The 15,676-nt window shown below is 42.7% G+C and overlaps 2 protein-coding genes across 3 annotated transcripts in view; both read right to left on the bottom strand.

The window, feature by feature from the left end:
* Nucleotides 1-15,676, bottom strand: part of LOC146676531 (protein NLRC3-like) — a 183,997-nt gene that overhangs the window by 9,431 nt on the left and 158,890 nt on the right. The window contains exons 2-5 of one of the 2 annotated variants that reach the window (XM_085402206.1): nt 6,347-6,482; nt 3,765-3,841; nt 1,857-3,648; nt 169-345 (exon numbers count right to left, since the gene is read on the bottom strand). In XM_085402206.1, the coding sequence (XP_085258332.1) occupies nt 169-345; nt 1,857-3,648; nt 3,765-3,841; nt 6,347-6,456 (2,156 nt within the window). In that variant the 5' untranslated portion in view covers nt 6,457-6,482. Of the gene's footprint in view, nt 1-168; nt 346-1,856; nt 3,649-3,764; nt 3,842-6,346; nt 6,483-15,676 lie in introns of those variants that run through there. The other variant, XM_085402207.1, reaches the window with a different exon arrangement.
* Nucleotides 1-15,676, bottom strand: part of LOC146676534 (carboxy-terminal kinesin 2-like) — a 296,438-nt gene that overhangs the window by 194,525 nt on the left and 86,237 nt on the right. The gene's annotated exons all lie outside the window — the stretch shown is intronic.

The following is a 15,676-nucleotide window of genomic DNA, read 5'->3' as shown; positions in this document are numbered from 1 at the left end:
GGAAAAACTGTTGTTCAGTCGTTTGGAAAGACAACATTTCTGAAAGCACTCAAACTTCTTCACATTTGTCTTCAGACACATCCTGAACATTTAGGAACTAAAGAAAGTTTCAAACATCAAAGACATGAAATATAGAAAAACAACAACAGCCGCAGTCAGTGAACTCACCTCAGAGTCTCCAGTCGACAGTTTGGACTCTCCAGTCCAGCACACAGAAGCTTCACTGCTGAATCCTGCAGCTTGTAGTTTCTACTCATGTCCAGCTGTGTCAGATGGGAGGGGTTGGACTTCAGAGCTGAGGCCACAACTTCACAGTGAGACTCTGAGAGTCGACACCGAGTCAGTCTGTGATGATAGAAAATATAAAATGTGTTATTATAAAAGCAGAAAATCTGCATTATAAACAGAGACTGAATGTATATGAAGACAAAACAGAGTGAGGTCATAATCTGATGAATCTGCTCTTCACATCTGTGCTTCAGCTCCTCTTACTGTGTTTGACATGACACAACGATTGAGTCTCTCTCAGACCTGCAGACTTTTAATGAGAATCTTTGTTTGGCTTTAATCTGCAGATGAAGGAGGAAGATGGTGTCACATTTAGGCTTCCATAATGTCCACAGTCTGTCACTGAGATCTGATCCAGAGTCAGAGTGAAGACACACATTTGGACTGTTTCCTGTTTTGACTCCAGAACATTTTGAATGAGTTCAGCTCAGTGAAGAGTTCCAGCTGGAAAGATGATCTCTGTTTGCTACCTGCTGTCAGGTACGACTGTTCACGTCCACACGCAGGAAAAACCTGCTGACTGTTACCAAACGGAGCAGAAATCTCATCACTGGACAATAATGATGAATGAACTCAGAGCTGCTGATATCAGATCTGATTTCAGGGGAACTAAACACAGAAATGATTGGCTCATTTTAGCTTTCTGAGCCATTATCTGCTGGTGTGTCGCTAGTTGGCAGAAAATGATTTGTATTCCTGTTCAGGGCTTCAGTGTTTATGAGTCCAGATCCAGGTGACAGCAAGTCAAAATGATGTTACCTGTCTGTGTCCAGCAGCAGCCTGTATTCACTTTGAATATTGTTATAACCTGACATGGATCAGTTTGTCTTTGATTGGTTTGTAAATGTCACTGTTTCCATTGGACCTGAGTGACGTACAAAGACAGAGAGGGAGAGAAAGGAGAGAGAGGATGGAGACAGCAAAGAGAGAGCAAACACAAACAGGTGAGAGTGGACAGGTGACCAAGGTCAGCAACCAATCAGAGAGCTTCTGTTTGACCCACAGTCACTGATGATGACTGCACATAACCAAGCAGTGTGTTACTCTGATATCAAATATGGATCCTGCTCTTATAATAATGATCATCAGATGATATTATTGTGTTATTTTGTAGCTGAATACGATGTTTGTGTGATTATCAGTGAAAGAAGCAGTGAGGAGGATGGAGAGAGAGAGAGAGGACAGAGGGTGAAGTTAGAAACACTAAAAGGATTTTTCATGGATTTCATGGATGATTTGATGATTTCCAGCAGGACACTTAAACATGTCAGTGGACGTCCTAAAGAACATATTCACTGATATGAAACGTGTCATTGAACAGGATTAATATCAGTGGAAACATGGTGGACACAGCTGTGACTGCATGGATGTGACACACTTCAAATCTGTTCTCCACTCTTGGATTTGGGATCCATGGAGCTGCTGCTGAGTCTGTACAATAAAGGAATGGTGTGGAAGGTTGCAGCGTACGGACACAAACACTTTGTGCTTACAATCTGATTTTATTTTCAACATTAAACTACTAACCTACACTGATCAATGATGTTAATGATCACATCTGGACTCACCCAGCCTTTCTGCAGTTCCTCACAGCTGGAATCAGTCTCTGTCGTCCCCGCTCTGATGTGTTGTACTTCTGCAGGTCCAACTCATCCAGAACCTCCTCTGACATCTGCAGCATGAAGGCCAGAGCTGAGCACTGGATCTCAGAGAGTTCCTTCTCTGATCTGTTCTCTGACTTCAGGAACTCTTGGATCTCCTGATGTACTGAGAGGTGGTTCATCTCCATCAGACAGTGGAAGATGTTGATGCTTCTGTCAGGAGAGATTTCATCACTGTTCATCTTCTTCAGGTTGTTGATGACTCTCTGGATGGTTCCTGGACTGATCTCTGTCTGACCCAGCAGACCTACTAAGAGTCTCTGGTTGGACTCCAGACAGAGGCCATGAAGGAAGCGAACAAACAGGTCCAGGTGGCCATTTTCACTCTGGAGGGATTTATACATGGCTCTGCTCAGGAAATCATCCAGAGAGGACTTGTTGTATTTTTTTCCCAAAAAGTTCTTCAGCACCTTTGTCTTCCTGTTGGTGTGACAGTGGAACTTGTAGACAGCAGCCAGAAACTCCTGAATGCTCAGATGAACAAAGCAGTAGACTGGTTTCTGGAAGATCACACACTCTCTTTTGAAGATCTCTGTACAAACTCCTGAGTACACCGAGGCCTCTGTCACATCCAGACCACACTGCTCCAGGTCTTCTTGGTAGAACATGATGTTTCCTTTCTCCAGATGTTCAAACGCCAGCCTCCCCAGCTTCAGAAGAACTTTCCTATCAGCCTTCGTCAGCTCCTGTGGACTCGTCTCACGTCCCTCGTGGTACTTGTTCTTCTTCCTCTTTGTCTGAACCAGCAGGAAGTGTGAGTACATGTCAGTCAGGGTCTTGGGCAGCTCTCCTCTCTGCTCTGTAGTCAACATGTGCTCCAGAACTGTAGCAGTGATCCAGCAGAAGACTGGGATACTACACATGATGTGGAGGCTCCTGGATGTCTTCATGTGGGAGATGATTCTGCTGGACAGCTCTTCATCACTGAATCTCCTCCTGAAGTACTCCTCCTTCTGGGCGTCAGTGAAGCCTCGTACTTCTGTTAGCCTGTCAACACATGTAGGAGGGATCTGATTGGCTGCTGCGGGTCGGGAAGTTATCCAGACGAGAGCCGAGGGAAGCAGATTCCCCTGGATGAGGTTTGTCAGCAGCTGGCTGACTGATGACTTCTGTGTGACATCAGACAGCAGCTTCCTGTTGGTGAAATCCAATGAAAGTCTGCTTTCATCCAGGCCGTCAAAGATGAACAAAAGCTGAGAGACAGCCAGCTTCTCTGCTGTGACCTTCTGTAATGTTGGATGGAAAACATGGAGCAGCTCCAGAAGACTGTACTGCTCATCTCTGATCAGGTTCAGCTCCCTGAATGAAAGCAGAACCACCACACTGACATGTTGGTTCTCCAAGCCCTCTGCCCAGTCCAGAGTGAACTTCTGCACTGAGAAGGTTTTTCCAACACCAGCCACGCCGTTGGTCAGAACCACTCTGATGGGTCTCTGTTGGTCAGGTAAGGCTTTAAAGATGTCCTGGCACCTGATTGGAGTGTCATGGAGGGCGTCCATCTTGGAAGCTGTCTCCAGCTGCCTCACCTCATGTTGGGTATGAACCTCTTCACTCTGTCCCTCTGTGATGTAGAGCTCAGTGTAGATCCTGTTGAGGAGGGTTCTACTTCCTGTTTCATCACTTCCTTCAGTCACACGTTCACATCTCCTCCTCAGACTGATCTTATGTTCATCTAAAACCTCCTGCAGACCAACATCTGCTGAAAGAAAGAAAAACAATGAGACTAAAGAGAAAGAAAACTCTTCAATGTCTGAACAACACAAGAAGTCCAGTTTTCAGAAATGAGTCCATCAGCAGACAGATGTTCAGTCTTACTTTGTACACAGCTGCTCTGACTGGCTGTCTGCAGTCCAGCTCTGCTTCTGGATCTTTCTCCACACTGTGCAGAAGCTCTGATGGTGACACAGAAAAGTCACAGTGGAGATACTTCTGTCCACCTTTGATTAGACTCATTATAAAAAGGAAAACAAAGTTTGAACACAGTCATGTTTCCAGTTCACTGACTTACATTTATTCCATGGACACTCACTCTAACCTGAACCACAGCTACAACCCAACATTGTTGAGGCCTCATCTCCTCCTTTCCTGACTGTAGAGGTTAAATATGCAACAACCAACAAATAAAAGAATTTGGTTCATTTCAAAGAAATTCACACGGTGACCAAGTAAAGTAACTGTAGTAAAGGAGACAACATCCCGTTGATGGTGGGATTATTTGAAAGATTTGCTTTAGTCACGTCACCAAATGCAGTTGAACCACCCGTGGATCCATGTTTGACCATTCTACCACTCTGAGCTCTGCTTTTTAATCATTTTATTATTATCATCATTCATTTATTCATTCTTTGGAGGGGGGCTATTTCCTAATGCCGCCCTAATAAGCTGATGTTCAAGGGGAAATATAACAGAAACTCTTTCAGTGTTATTCATTAATAAATTAACAGATAAACTGTGAAGAAGAAAAAACTGAGATTTAAAGGAGAGAGTGAGAAACTTGATCATCCATCCTCATAATACATGTTTATCAGTATCTGCTGTGACCATACTGCAGTAATAACTACAAGTCTACTGATAGGTTTGTAGCTCGAACCTATTCGCTGGAACGTTAAGGACAATCTGCTACGCAGCAAAAAGCAAGACACAAGGCACCAAAGTTCTCTGGTTTACTCATGCATGAGGGAGACCTGCCTAGAGCCAAGTGTCGTTCCACCACTTGACCTCCGTCAGACTCTCAGCCAGGCTCCCCATAGCACTCGTTTTATTGTGGTTACATGAATATGCATAGGGTCATTAACATATAGCATCTTACATAGGTATACATGTGAACAAAGAATACTGTGTGTGTGTGTGTGTGTGTGTGTGTGTGTGTGTGTGTGTGTGTGTGTGTGTGTGTGTGTGTGTTACAGCTGATCAAAGGGTCAAACATCCTTGGTCAGGAAGAGGGTAGCCTCCCCCTCACCCTAGATGGTTCACCCTAGATAACACAGTGAGGAAGTCCTGCAGTTCATCTAAACAAAGAGCACTTAGACTAAAACAAACGTAGCTACGTTAATCCTACCATAAAACAATAAGAGAAGGTACGACCTCTCTCGTGCTCCCAGGATGTGGGTGTGCATTCTAGTGTGGAATACACACCAAGCCTTTGCAGCCTGTTAAAGATCACACATCCTATCACTACACAATTGATTATACACCTCTAAGCATATATGGTTAAATATTTCCTAATACAAATGACAATAATAAAATCTAAACCCATCATCTACATTTCTGTGACTGTTGATCAATCACAGCAGGAATCTGAGCTCATCTCTGCACACAGAGCAGCTTCAGCTCTGGGATAAACTGCTCGCTTCACGTCCTTCTCAGCTCACAGACACTCATCCTGATATTTTCCTTTAACATTTGATGGTATAATTCATCTGAGTTTACACTTTATCTGCATGAATACAGAAAAACAGACCCAAACACCAGAAACACTCAGTTTCACCATGTAGAATATATTGTTGTTTCCTTTTAATTCAGAGAAAAACTCTGATTTGGATTTTCTCTGTTCTCTTTGCCACAGCCCATCCCAGCAGCAGCTGAAGCAGCTGACTGTCACAACACTGAATAACACTTTAGGAGGAATTTCAGAGGTCAGTAAAGCTCCAGGTTCAACATCAGTTAATTAATCATAGTTCATCATAAATGTTAACCTGGCTGGCACACATGTTAATGTTAGCCATTTAAATATTAGCAGTTAGCTGAGGCCACAAGAAGAAGAGGCCCTAGAAGAACAATGGATGATAAGATTAGATTTTCAAGACTAGGCAGAGACGTGTTTTCCTTTACTGTCTCTTACAGAGGAGGGAGCAGATACCAGACGAGGTCACGGAGGTACGGGGAGGATTCGCAGCAGACAGCAAGACTGCCACGTCCATGCGAGAGAGCGATGGCTACGATAATCTCTGTTTTTGTCTCCCTATATAATGTTGTACAGCCCATGTGAGGGTTATCCTCTCTGTGAACCAGATGCTTGATTTCACACAGAGGTCCACCAACTGAATTTGATCAGTTATGGAACGATTTACCTCGACAGGCTCCTTCACTCGCTGCTTTTAAACCTCCTTTAAAACACACTTTTACTCCCTGACCTTTGACCCAGTGTGACATGTTGACTCACTACCTCAGACAGCTTAAAAATAGTCTTTTTGTTTTTTGGTGCTGCCTAAAAGAACCGTAAATATCTGTCCTATATACAGTTATGTTCATATATTTTTGTACTACATCAGGAAACTCAAAAACATAGTTTGTAATATTTTAATCCTTATTTTTAAAACTGTTTTTGTCATTTTTCTTCTCCCATTGCATCAAAAATCATTATTTACACTGAATAAATGAGTCAGCAGCTCTCTTACATTGTTGCTGCAGGTTCATTACTGAAGTCTGGAGGGTTATCATTGGACCGGTCACTCCTCACAGACACACAGCTGGATGCTGCAGATCCTGCTCCATCCTCTTCCTCCATCTTCTTGATGTCAGGGTGGAGTTAGTCTGAGAGGCAAACACACACACTCAGAGGTGCTGTTGTACTGGAAGCATCACACTGACGGGTTTCTAAAGTTCTCATTGATCATTTCATGGAGTTTCTGTGGTAAACACTGTCCTGTGACGTATGTGTTATGGTGAGGGTCATGAGGGCTAACCAGCCCCACTCCTTACTCCTCATATTTCAGCCTGAAGCACAATAACAGCCTAAACCTAACCAGGAGGCTGTAACCTCAAAGGGACTTCATGGTTAGAAATAAAGGTTCAATGAAATGAAGCAGATCATAAAAACATGAGTTCCAACTTTAAAAGAAGCATCCACACGATGACGGCACAGCAGAGGAGCACTTTCTCTAACACACTGATTCAGTTCCACTGACACAAGGACACACACAGGAAGGCACACACACACAAGCCTTTATAAGAAACAACACAATCATCTGCGCTTGACTTGTCAATCCAAGTCCTTAGCCCATGAGCCCGCGGTATCAGACCACAGATATTCCCTTACTTTGAAAAAATAAAGACAGTTTTCAGAACAGACCTGGGCCCTGTTTCAGGAAGCCGGTTTAGAAAACTCAGAGTGAAAAACGATACTCAGGGTTGAGTAACCCCGAACTGTCCAACTCGGAATATTCGGTTTCAGAAAGGCTGATAACAATTAGTTCAATCAACACGGAGTTGCTTTAACCCCAAGTGAAGCCCGCGGACGAGGATACATAAAGCCCTGATAAGCGGAGCACAGATTAAGCGAGTCACCATGGAGACGGAGGGAAAGAAGGCGCGGTCAATGTATTTCACAGCGCTTGAGGCCGAAATTCTGATGGCAGCATATGCCGATAACATGCAAATTCCGCGGAAAAAAGTAACACAGCCACAGCTGCAAAAGAAAGTGAGCATGCATGGCAAAACATAGCCGACAGAGTCAATGCGTGAGTGTTAATATAAACATTGATCTAGGGATTTCCACCCATTTAACACGTTATTTTATCATATGTCATTCTATTTATTATTTTATACATTTTATTTTGTGATGTGATGTGAGCGCAGGTGCAACCCAACAGGCCCCAAACGTTCCTGGCAGCAAGTAAAAATGAAATATAAAAATATAGTCCAAACAGGTAAGGTGTAATTGTATTATGAGCCATAGTGCTTGGTCTGTTTGTCCCATGTAAATCAATTGCAGTTAGAGGCTACATTAATTTTCTTTCTGTAAGCACTTATTGAAATTATCTGAGCACATTACAAGTACATATTTGCTTACTCTGTATGCTCAAATGTGGCCCGTTATAGCCAACAGAAAAAAAGCGGAGGCCCGAAAAACAGGTGGGGGTCCTCCACCACTCACAGAGGCTGAGCAGTTGGCCCTCAGCCAAAACAGTGGGCGCCCTGTGGCTGAAGGCATCTCTGCGGGGACATCCTCTGAGTCAATAACCCCGCAAGACACAAGTGCCTACATAGGGGGTAAATTCAAAATAATACATGATGTGCATACATCCTTTCTTCACAGTCACCTTTGCAGTGCGACTCATTCATTTGATAAACTCTTCACCATAATGAATTTGTTTGTAGTGAAGTTATTTTCCTACTGATTTTGCCTTCCCTCAGTCTTGGCTGTGTTTGAGAGCATAATGACAATGAAGTGTAAGGTGCTTGGTATGTTTGTTAATTGCCATTTGGTCCCTTGTAAGTTATAAGTAACCTGTATAAACCTCATATTCTATCAGTTGATGGTGGTGGTGTACTGCATCTGGTGCAGCCTCCTGTTGAGCCAGACCAACATGCAGTTGTGAGTAATACTCCACAGATTATATGAGTTTACAGTAGAACAGCAATGTTGTTTATTTCTTTACTACAGGAAAATAATGAAGAAACATTGACAGCTGTTACAGAGGAGGAAGCAACAGAGACACTTTATGAGGTTTACATCTTTTAATACTTTGTGTACAGGAAATACAGGCGACCAATAAAGCCAGTTGAACAAAAAATCTGTTTATTCCTCTTTCAACATGTTGAGGTGATGGGTCAAAGGAAATGATTGTGACATATGGTGTCTCTGACTGCGCTTCCATCTTGTATGTCCGTGGGAGGGTCAGGATGTTCATGGTTTGGATCACTGCTGATGTTTGGTTCAGAAGGACAGTGTTCTCCTCTAATTGTGGCAATGTTGTGAAGAATCACACATGCCACAATAATGTCACATGCCCTTTCTGGGGTGACCCTGAGTCTTTGCAGGCACTGAAACCGGGCCTTAAGCATTCCGATAGTCATTTCAATTCTGGCTCTTGTCCTGCAATTAGCCAGATTATATCGCTGCTGTGGGCCCGGTTCAGGGTAAGGGTAAGGGGTAAGCAAATAGGGTAAACATGGATACCCCCTATCACCAAGCAAGTAGCCAGTGAACTCTCCTAAGACAGAAGGATACACTTCAGTTCAAATGTCCCTGAAGCAATTGGTCTTTATATATTTTAAAGTATTTTCAACTCACCATGTCCAAATTTTGTGCTCAGTGTACATTCACGGAATATTTGTGAGTCATGGACAGAGCCTGGCCACTCGGTTTCCACATTTGTGATAATGTTGGCAGCATCATATATGATCTTCACAGTGCAGAGAACACAAATTAGCATCCATTACTATAATGAAATAATTTGTTAGTTTGAAATGCTACAGGGAACTATGTACCTGTACATTAATGCTGTGGAAAGACTTCCTGTTCACATAGTCTCCTTCATTTACTGAAGGAGCAATGATTGGAATGTGAGTGCCATCTGTACAGCCAATCACGCCTGGGAACCGTGAAAATAAATGTAAAATGTAAGTAGTAGTTCAAGTATCACCACATCATGAATTAAGTTTTGGTCATCCTGATACCTGCAATTATGTGGCATCCCTCTTTGATAAATCTTGTGGGTCTATGACCGGGGAACACCACAGACGAGTACAGGAGACGTTTCAGTGCAACTGTAACATTCCTGACTGCCCGACAGACGGTAGCCTTGGAAACGTGCTCAGCGTCACCAATATTATACAGAAAGCTCCCGTTTGCAAAAAAACGAAGTGCAATACAAATAATATGTACAGAACTGAGAGAATGTCCGCGATGTGTCACATGCGTAATATATGGCCTGAGGATGTTATTCAAATAACTTATAGATTGTGCTGAGAAACGGTAACGTTCACACAGGAAATCATCAGGAAATGATCAAATGTCCAAACGCGATCTGATCACTCTCTCCCGGCGGAGAGCTCTGCGGAGAATTTGGGCTTCACGATCTACTGGCTCTTCAAGGACGGGGCACGCCATGTCTGACACTTCCTACTGTCAGGTTTCCGACAAAGGGGCGGAGACAGTCAGGGTTAGTTGTAGTAAACCTGCTAGGGGGCAGGTTAGCTTCACGGAGTGTGTCGTCATAGTGACTCACTGAGGCTTCATCTGAACTCGCTTTGTGAAACCGAAAACCCAGAGTTTTCGTTAACTCAGGGTATACTTACTCAGTTTTTCCACTAAACCGGCTTCCTGAAACAGGGCCCTGATGTTTATGCTACAGCCTGTTTACCAATATAATCAATATCAGATATCAGAGCAACAGAAACCTCGGTGATCAGGACGCTGGGACTGAGAACAGGAAGTGGCTCAAACGTCACAGTTTCATAACGTCACCCTGAACTCCACTCACGGAGTTTCTGTCGCCATTGTAGTTTTTAAAGTCCCGTGATAAAGGCGGGTCTTTCTGTGAATCCGCACGCTCATTGGCTAATAGCTCGAGATTGACACATCGTTATCCAATGAGCGTGCGGGAACTTCCGACATAAAGTTGTTTCCTTTGAAAAACCAAAGTCTGATTATTTTTGCCTCCACTGACGGAGCCTGTTGTTCCCGCCACAGAGACACAGTAATGTCAGAGCGGTGTTAACACTCACCCTGCCTCAGCACAGCTCTCACTCTCCTCCTGCTCTCTCACACTAAACGGAGGCTCAGCTAAACTCACTTCCTCTCTACTTACAGGAAACCAGCGCTCAGAGGAGCCGACCGGCCTCACATTTCACCCACAGACACGAACAGCGTGGAATTATTTTATGTCATAAGAAGAAACATATTCATGTAAACACTCACCTGCCTCAGCTCCACCTTCCTCCTCCTGCTGCTCTGAACGGAGGCTCAATACTTTCACTTTCACTGCTGCTCCCTAAACACAGAGGATTGTGGGACTTGTAGTTGTTTCCTTCCGGTGCGGTCTTCCTCTTTGTTTGTGTTTGTGTTCAAGTTATTTCGATCATGTAAACATCAACAGAACACGTGAAGCCACACAGAGTTTATATGTCGAGGTGGGTAGGAGGGTTTGAGGGTTTGGGGAGGGGTCAGAGGGAAGAGGTCTCTCAGTCTGGACAATCCACATTGATGGCATTGCATCTTTCAGCGTGTTTGTTGGTCGATTTGGATGCTCCAGGTGTAAGAGCAGCCACTCAGCCTCTGCTGCAGATGTGTGTCACAAGTTCATCTAGTAGTAGGCTATGGCACTTGGCCACAGGTGGCAGCAGTGGACTGGCCTCCATTTGAGACTGCTCCACCTGCTATGTGATAGTCCAGCTGCAAACTGAAGATCATATGCAAGTTTTGGAAATTAAACTGTACAATATAAAGCGCCTTGAGGCGACTGTTGTTGTGATTTGGCTTAGCTTTAAAACCAACCCAATCTAACTCTCCTCCACACTCAAAAACAAAGACAAACTGACACATCTGAGTCCCTCACTTTCTTCAATCCACTCACTCTCACAAGCTCCACTTAGTCACACTGGCTCTGTTTATTACTAATTACTATTGTCTCCCCAGAAACACTTCCGTTTTCTTTTTTCCTATTTCAGTTGTGTTTTTTGTGCTTTTGCAGCGTTTTTGTTATTGCTGGTGTTTTCTTAAGTTGCAGTCTGTTTGGCCTCTCAGGGCCACCGTAGATAAAGGCCAAAAATAAATACATAACATCATTTCAAATCAGTTTAAAGGTTTATTTGCAAGACACAAAAACAGAAAAAATAAAAAGTTACAAATGTATTGTGCATGAAACAGGAATTCAAACGTGGCTCAGATGTGTGTCACAAGTTCATCTGGCTGTAGGCTATGGCACTTGACCACAGGTGGCGCTAACTGGCTTGACTCCATTTGAGTGCACACAAAGTAAACTGCACACTTTAGTTGTGAAGCGAAAACGCTGAAATCGCAGTAATAACACGTACGAGGGGAACGATAACGAAGACCAGATGCTCCTGATCGTTACTCTTGCTGTCCTGTGAACAGCATCGGCGTGGTGTTAATTGTTTGCTTTTGTTTTGGCGAGCGCCCCGTGAATGAGAATATGACCAGGTAAACCCGCGACATTTTTAAATAGTTTGTCGTTCAACAACAACAAGACTGACGGAGTGTGTTTGAGGAAACCTCACAAATGTCACAGATGAAATATTTGGTGTTTATTTGCTGGTTTGTCGGTAGCAGCTCCTTCAAAGTAAGTCTACCACACATCTGTTTGACCAACACCAGTTGATTTGGATCACCGGTCCAAACAATTTGAACGATTGTTATGTTACCTTTGTGTTGAGTTTGACTGATATTTGCTGGATAGCAAATGTTTTAAAGCTATGCAACCTTTATCTGCACATAGCAGTTAAACTGTTTAGATCAATCTTTATTGATAATATACATTATTTATTTATGAATTACTGTGTACACAAGAATAAGTTAATGTATTAAGCTAAACTGGTTGAATTTTTTGTATTATTCTTGTGATTTTTTTTATTGGCCCTGTTAATTTACAGGCCAGGTGACCCTTTAGGGGTTTAAAATGCCGAGCCAATGAACGGCTGGGAGCAGGAATCTTTCTTCACTGAAGCTTCCACTTCCACGGGTCTGGTAGGAAGTTGTCCAAGCCAACAAAACAAACAGACAAAAAATCCATCTATCAATCACCTGGATCACCTGTTGAGAAAGAAAAAAGAGAAAACAAGCAAACAAAAGAGAGCAATATAATAAACAACATCACCGCGATGATCTATGTGAATATAACTGTAAATACTAAATATTGAATATTATTGTGCAGCACGTAAGATCGACAGCGCACAGTGTGCTTTGAGGTAGCAGCCAAAATGCAAGGCAAGTTTATTTATATCGCACAATTCAACAACAAGGTGATCCCAACTTCTTTACAGAACATTAAAAAACAAAAACAGATAAAAAGCATGATTTAAACGTGACGTGCCCGTGAGCTCCGCCGGCAGCCAGCTGTGCCAGAGTGACCGAGCCCCAGGCTGAGAGGCCAAAGGCACCCCACCCCCGAAGGAGCCCGAGCAAGCCCCAGGCTCCAGGCCCCGACAAGCAGTACCTGGATGCCCATCCCCGGACACAAAGAACCACCAATGCACCAATGTCTGAGGGCGTCTGCCACTGGCAGGGGGCGTGGTGGGGGGAGATAGGCCTCCATACCTTGGAGGGCCTGAGATGTCCCCAGAGAGGTGGCGTCTGATACCCGACCTGACATATGGACACAGACAAACAGGCACACACAGATACAAACATCCATTCCCACCCTCATGCTCTCATATGCAATTACTCAGCAGCAGGTAAGCGCATAGCCCCTCCTGGTACCCCTCAATGTCTACGTGTATTTAAAATTGAGAGGTGGGCAACGGCGCCAGGGGTGAGGTTGTACACCCTGATGTGATTCTGATCTTGGAAACATTAAAGACATTCATAGCCAGACTGCTGACTTTGTGTTTTTATTCAGTCGCCTAACAGAAGTGCAGTGAGAAACGATTTACCCCATCCTGATTTCTTAGCTATTTGCATATTTGCCACACTTACGTGTTTCAGATCGTGAAGCAAATTTTTATGATAGATAAAGATGACGAGTCAGTGTAAAATAAAGCTTTTACATGTATTGCTGGGAGGTCGGCAGCTCCCTCCACTGCTTGGCCCTCTGTGAAAAACAACTGGGATCCAGCTTCCCTGTGATGCTGAATTATATAAGCGGAAGAAAATAAATAGAAGGATGGATGATTGTATTTTGTGTACAATCGTTGAAGTGTAAAAAGGGTTGGCCCTCCGTGGTGCCCTAAGCAAAGTTTGATTTTTGGGGCCCTTTAATAGTGCCAATAATAGTGATTAATGATCACCTACTATAAATGTATTTCATTTTCTAATGTTGATGTTGTTGTAATCCACAGTGAAAAATGTCATAAAAACAGATAACAAATTTGCAACTTTCATGAAAAATGTTTTCATTAATATTTAAAAAAAAAAAAAAAAACACCTCCCCCTGCTGGCCACACAGAGAAACAATAGATAAAACCTGAGAGCTGCACAGTTGCAGCAGTGTGGTTTACGTCATTCTGTTGTCAGCCTGTTTTACACATCGGTGGTTTCTTATTGACGTGTAAAAAGATCTGAAATCGTAGTAAATTCAGCTGCTATTGTGGGCTGCGGATGATTTACACTTAACATTTTAATAACTGGGTATTGAATGTCATAGGCCCAATGTTCCCTCTAATTTTTCAGGTGTCTGAGCGAACACACAAACTCCCTGAGCGGTTCCTTGGACCACTGTGAGCGACAGCAGACGTGTGCACTGTGGTCACACCGGCATCGAATCCATCCAAGTTTCATGGTTTATTAAAATAATCAAATTACAGCGTTTACATTTATGTTAGACTACTTTTAATGAACTGCTTCAGCCCATTTACAATGAAAATGTAAAAGAAATCTTGTTCATGACCTGTGTAGTATGTTAACACTATTGGAAGTACAAATAACTTGAACTCCAATTTAGAAAACACAACTTTTTTTTTTTTTATAAAGCTCTGACTTGTATTATGAGTCCGTGGTCTGGGAGAGAGTCTGTAACTCTCTGTCTCCAAAATACTGTATATAATGACCAAAGCTGGGAAATTAATCAATCAATCAATCTTTATTTATAAAGCACTTTTCATACAAAAAAAGTAGCACAAAGTGCTTTACATGGTTAAAAGCACCCCACCCCGCCCTCCAACTAACCCCCCACACTCTCATTAACATAAACAATCATGAATGCACCCATATCCCCCCCCCCCCCCCACAGCCAGGCTGAGAGGACCCCCAGAGCCCCAGCAGCCACGGTCGATCACAGCCCCGGTGCAGAGAGCCCCCTCCGAGGAAACACTGGAGATATGTCACAATAGGATATATACAGGGTAAAAAGATAAAGTAAATAAGAACGGGATACAATAGAAATAGTAAGAAGATAAAAAATGAGTAAGAATAAAATCAATAAATATTAGGTAAAACCTAAATTAATAAATAGAATAACAGGATAGAATAAATAAGCATAAAATAAATAAACGTTAGGTGAAAGATAAATTAAAAAGGTGGTCTTGAGCCTGTTCTTAAAAACATGTACGTTCTCTGCGGCCCTGAGCTCCTCCGGCAGGCTGTTCCACAGACGAGGACCATACCACTGAAAAGCTGCCTCTCCGTGAGTATGTGTGCTGTCTTTGGGAACAGTCAAAAGGCCAGTACCAGAGGACCTCAAGGTCCGCGAGGGTTCGTATGGTAAAAGCAGATCTGAGAGATAAGACGGCCCAAATCAAATTCAAATTCAAATTTTATTTTTCACGCACACAGTCATACACAGTACGATATGCAGTGAAATGCTTGGACAACTGCTCGTGACCTAAAGAAAAAAAAAAGGAAATAAATAGGAAATAAATAGGAAATAAATAGGAAAAATTAAAAAGGGTAAATTTAACTAGGAGGGAATAAGATATAAATTAAGGTTAAAAATGAAATAACTGTACAACACAAATTAGAATGAAGGGTAAATTTAACTGGGAGAATAAGATAAAATATATAAATTAAAGTTGAAAATAAAATAACTGTACAACAAAATACACAATATAGAACTATATAAGAATGTATGAAGAAATATAAATAAATAAATATATACACAATAACAGCAGCTGTACAAGTATTAACTGGAAATGAAGAATATAGTGACCAGTGTTGTGCAATCCACATTATGTCTTGTGCAGTGCAAATATGCTTAAAGTGATTTAAGTGATGAAGTGAAAACAATGTCCAGAAAGTCCAGTGTGTGTGTAAGAACCATATGTGTGGGTCAGTACTGTGTGGTGGTGTGATTGAGAGACCGTATCGCCTGCGGGAAGAAGCTCCTCCTCAG

Source organism: Rhamphochromis longiceps, linkage group LG3 (assembly GCF_057381845.1).
Source record: "Rhamphochromis longiceps isolate RC_006_pf linkage group LG3, R_longiceps_female_GT1.1, whole genome shotgun sequence".
Lineage (NCBI taxonomy): Eukaryota > Metazoa > Chordata > Actinopteri > Cichliformes > Cichlidae > Rhamphochromis > Rhamphochromis longiceps.
This window is presented reverse-complemented; position numbering and strand designations above follow the sequence as displayed.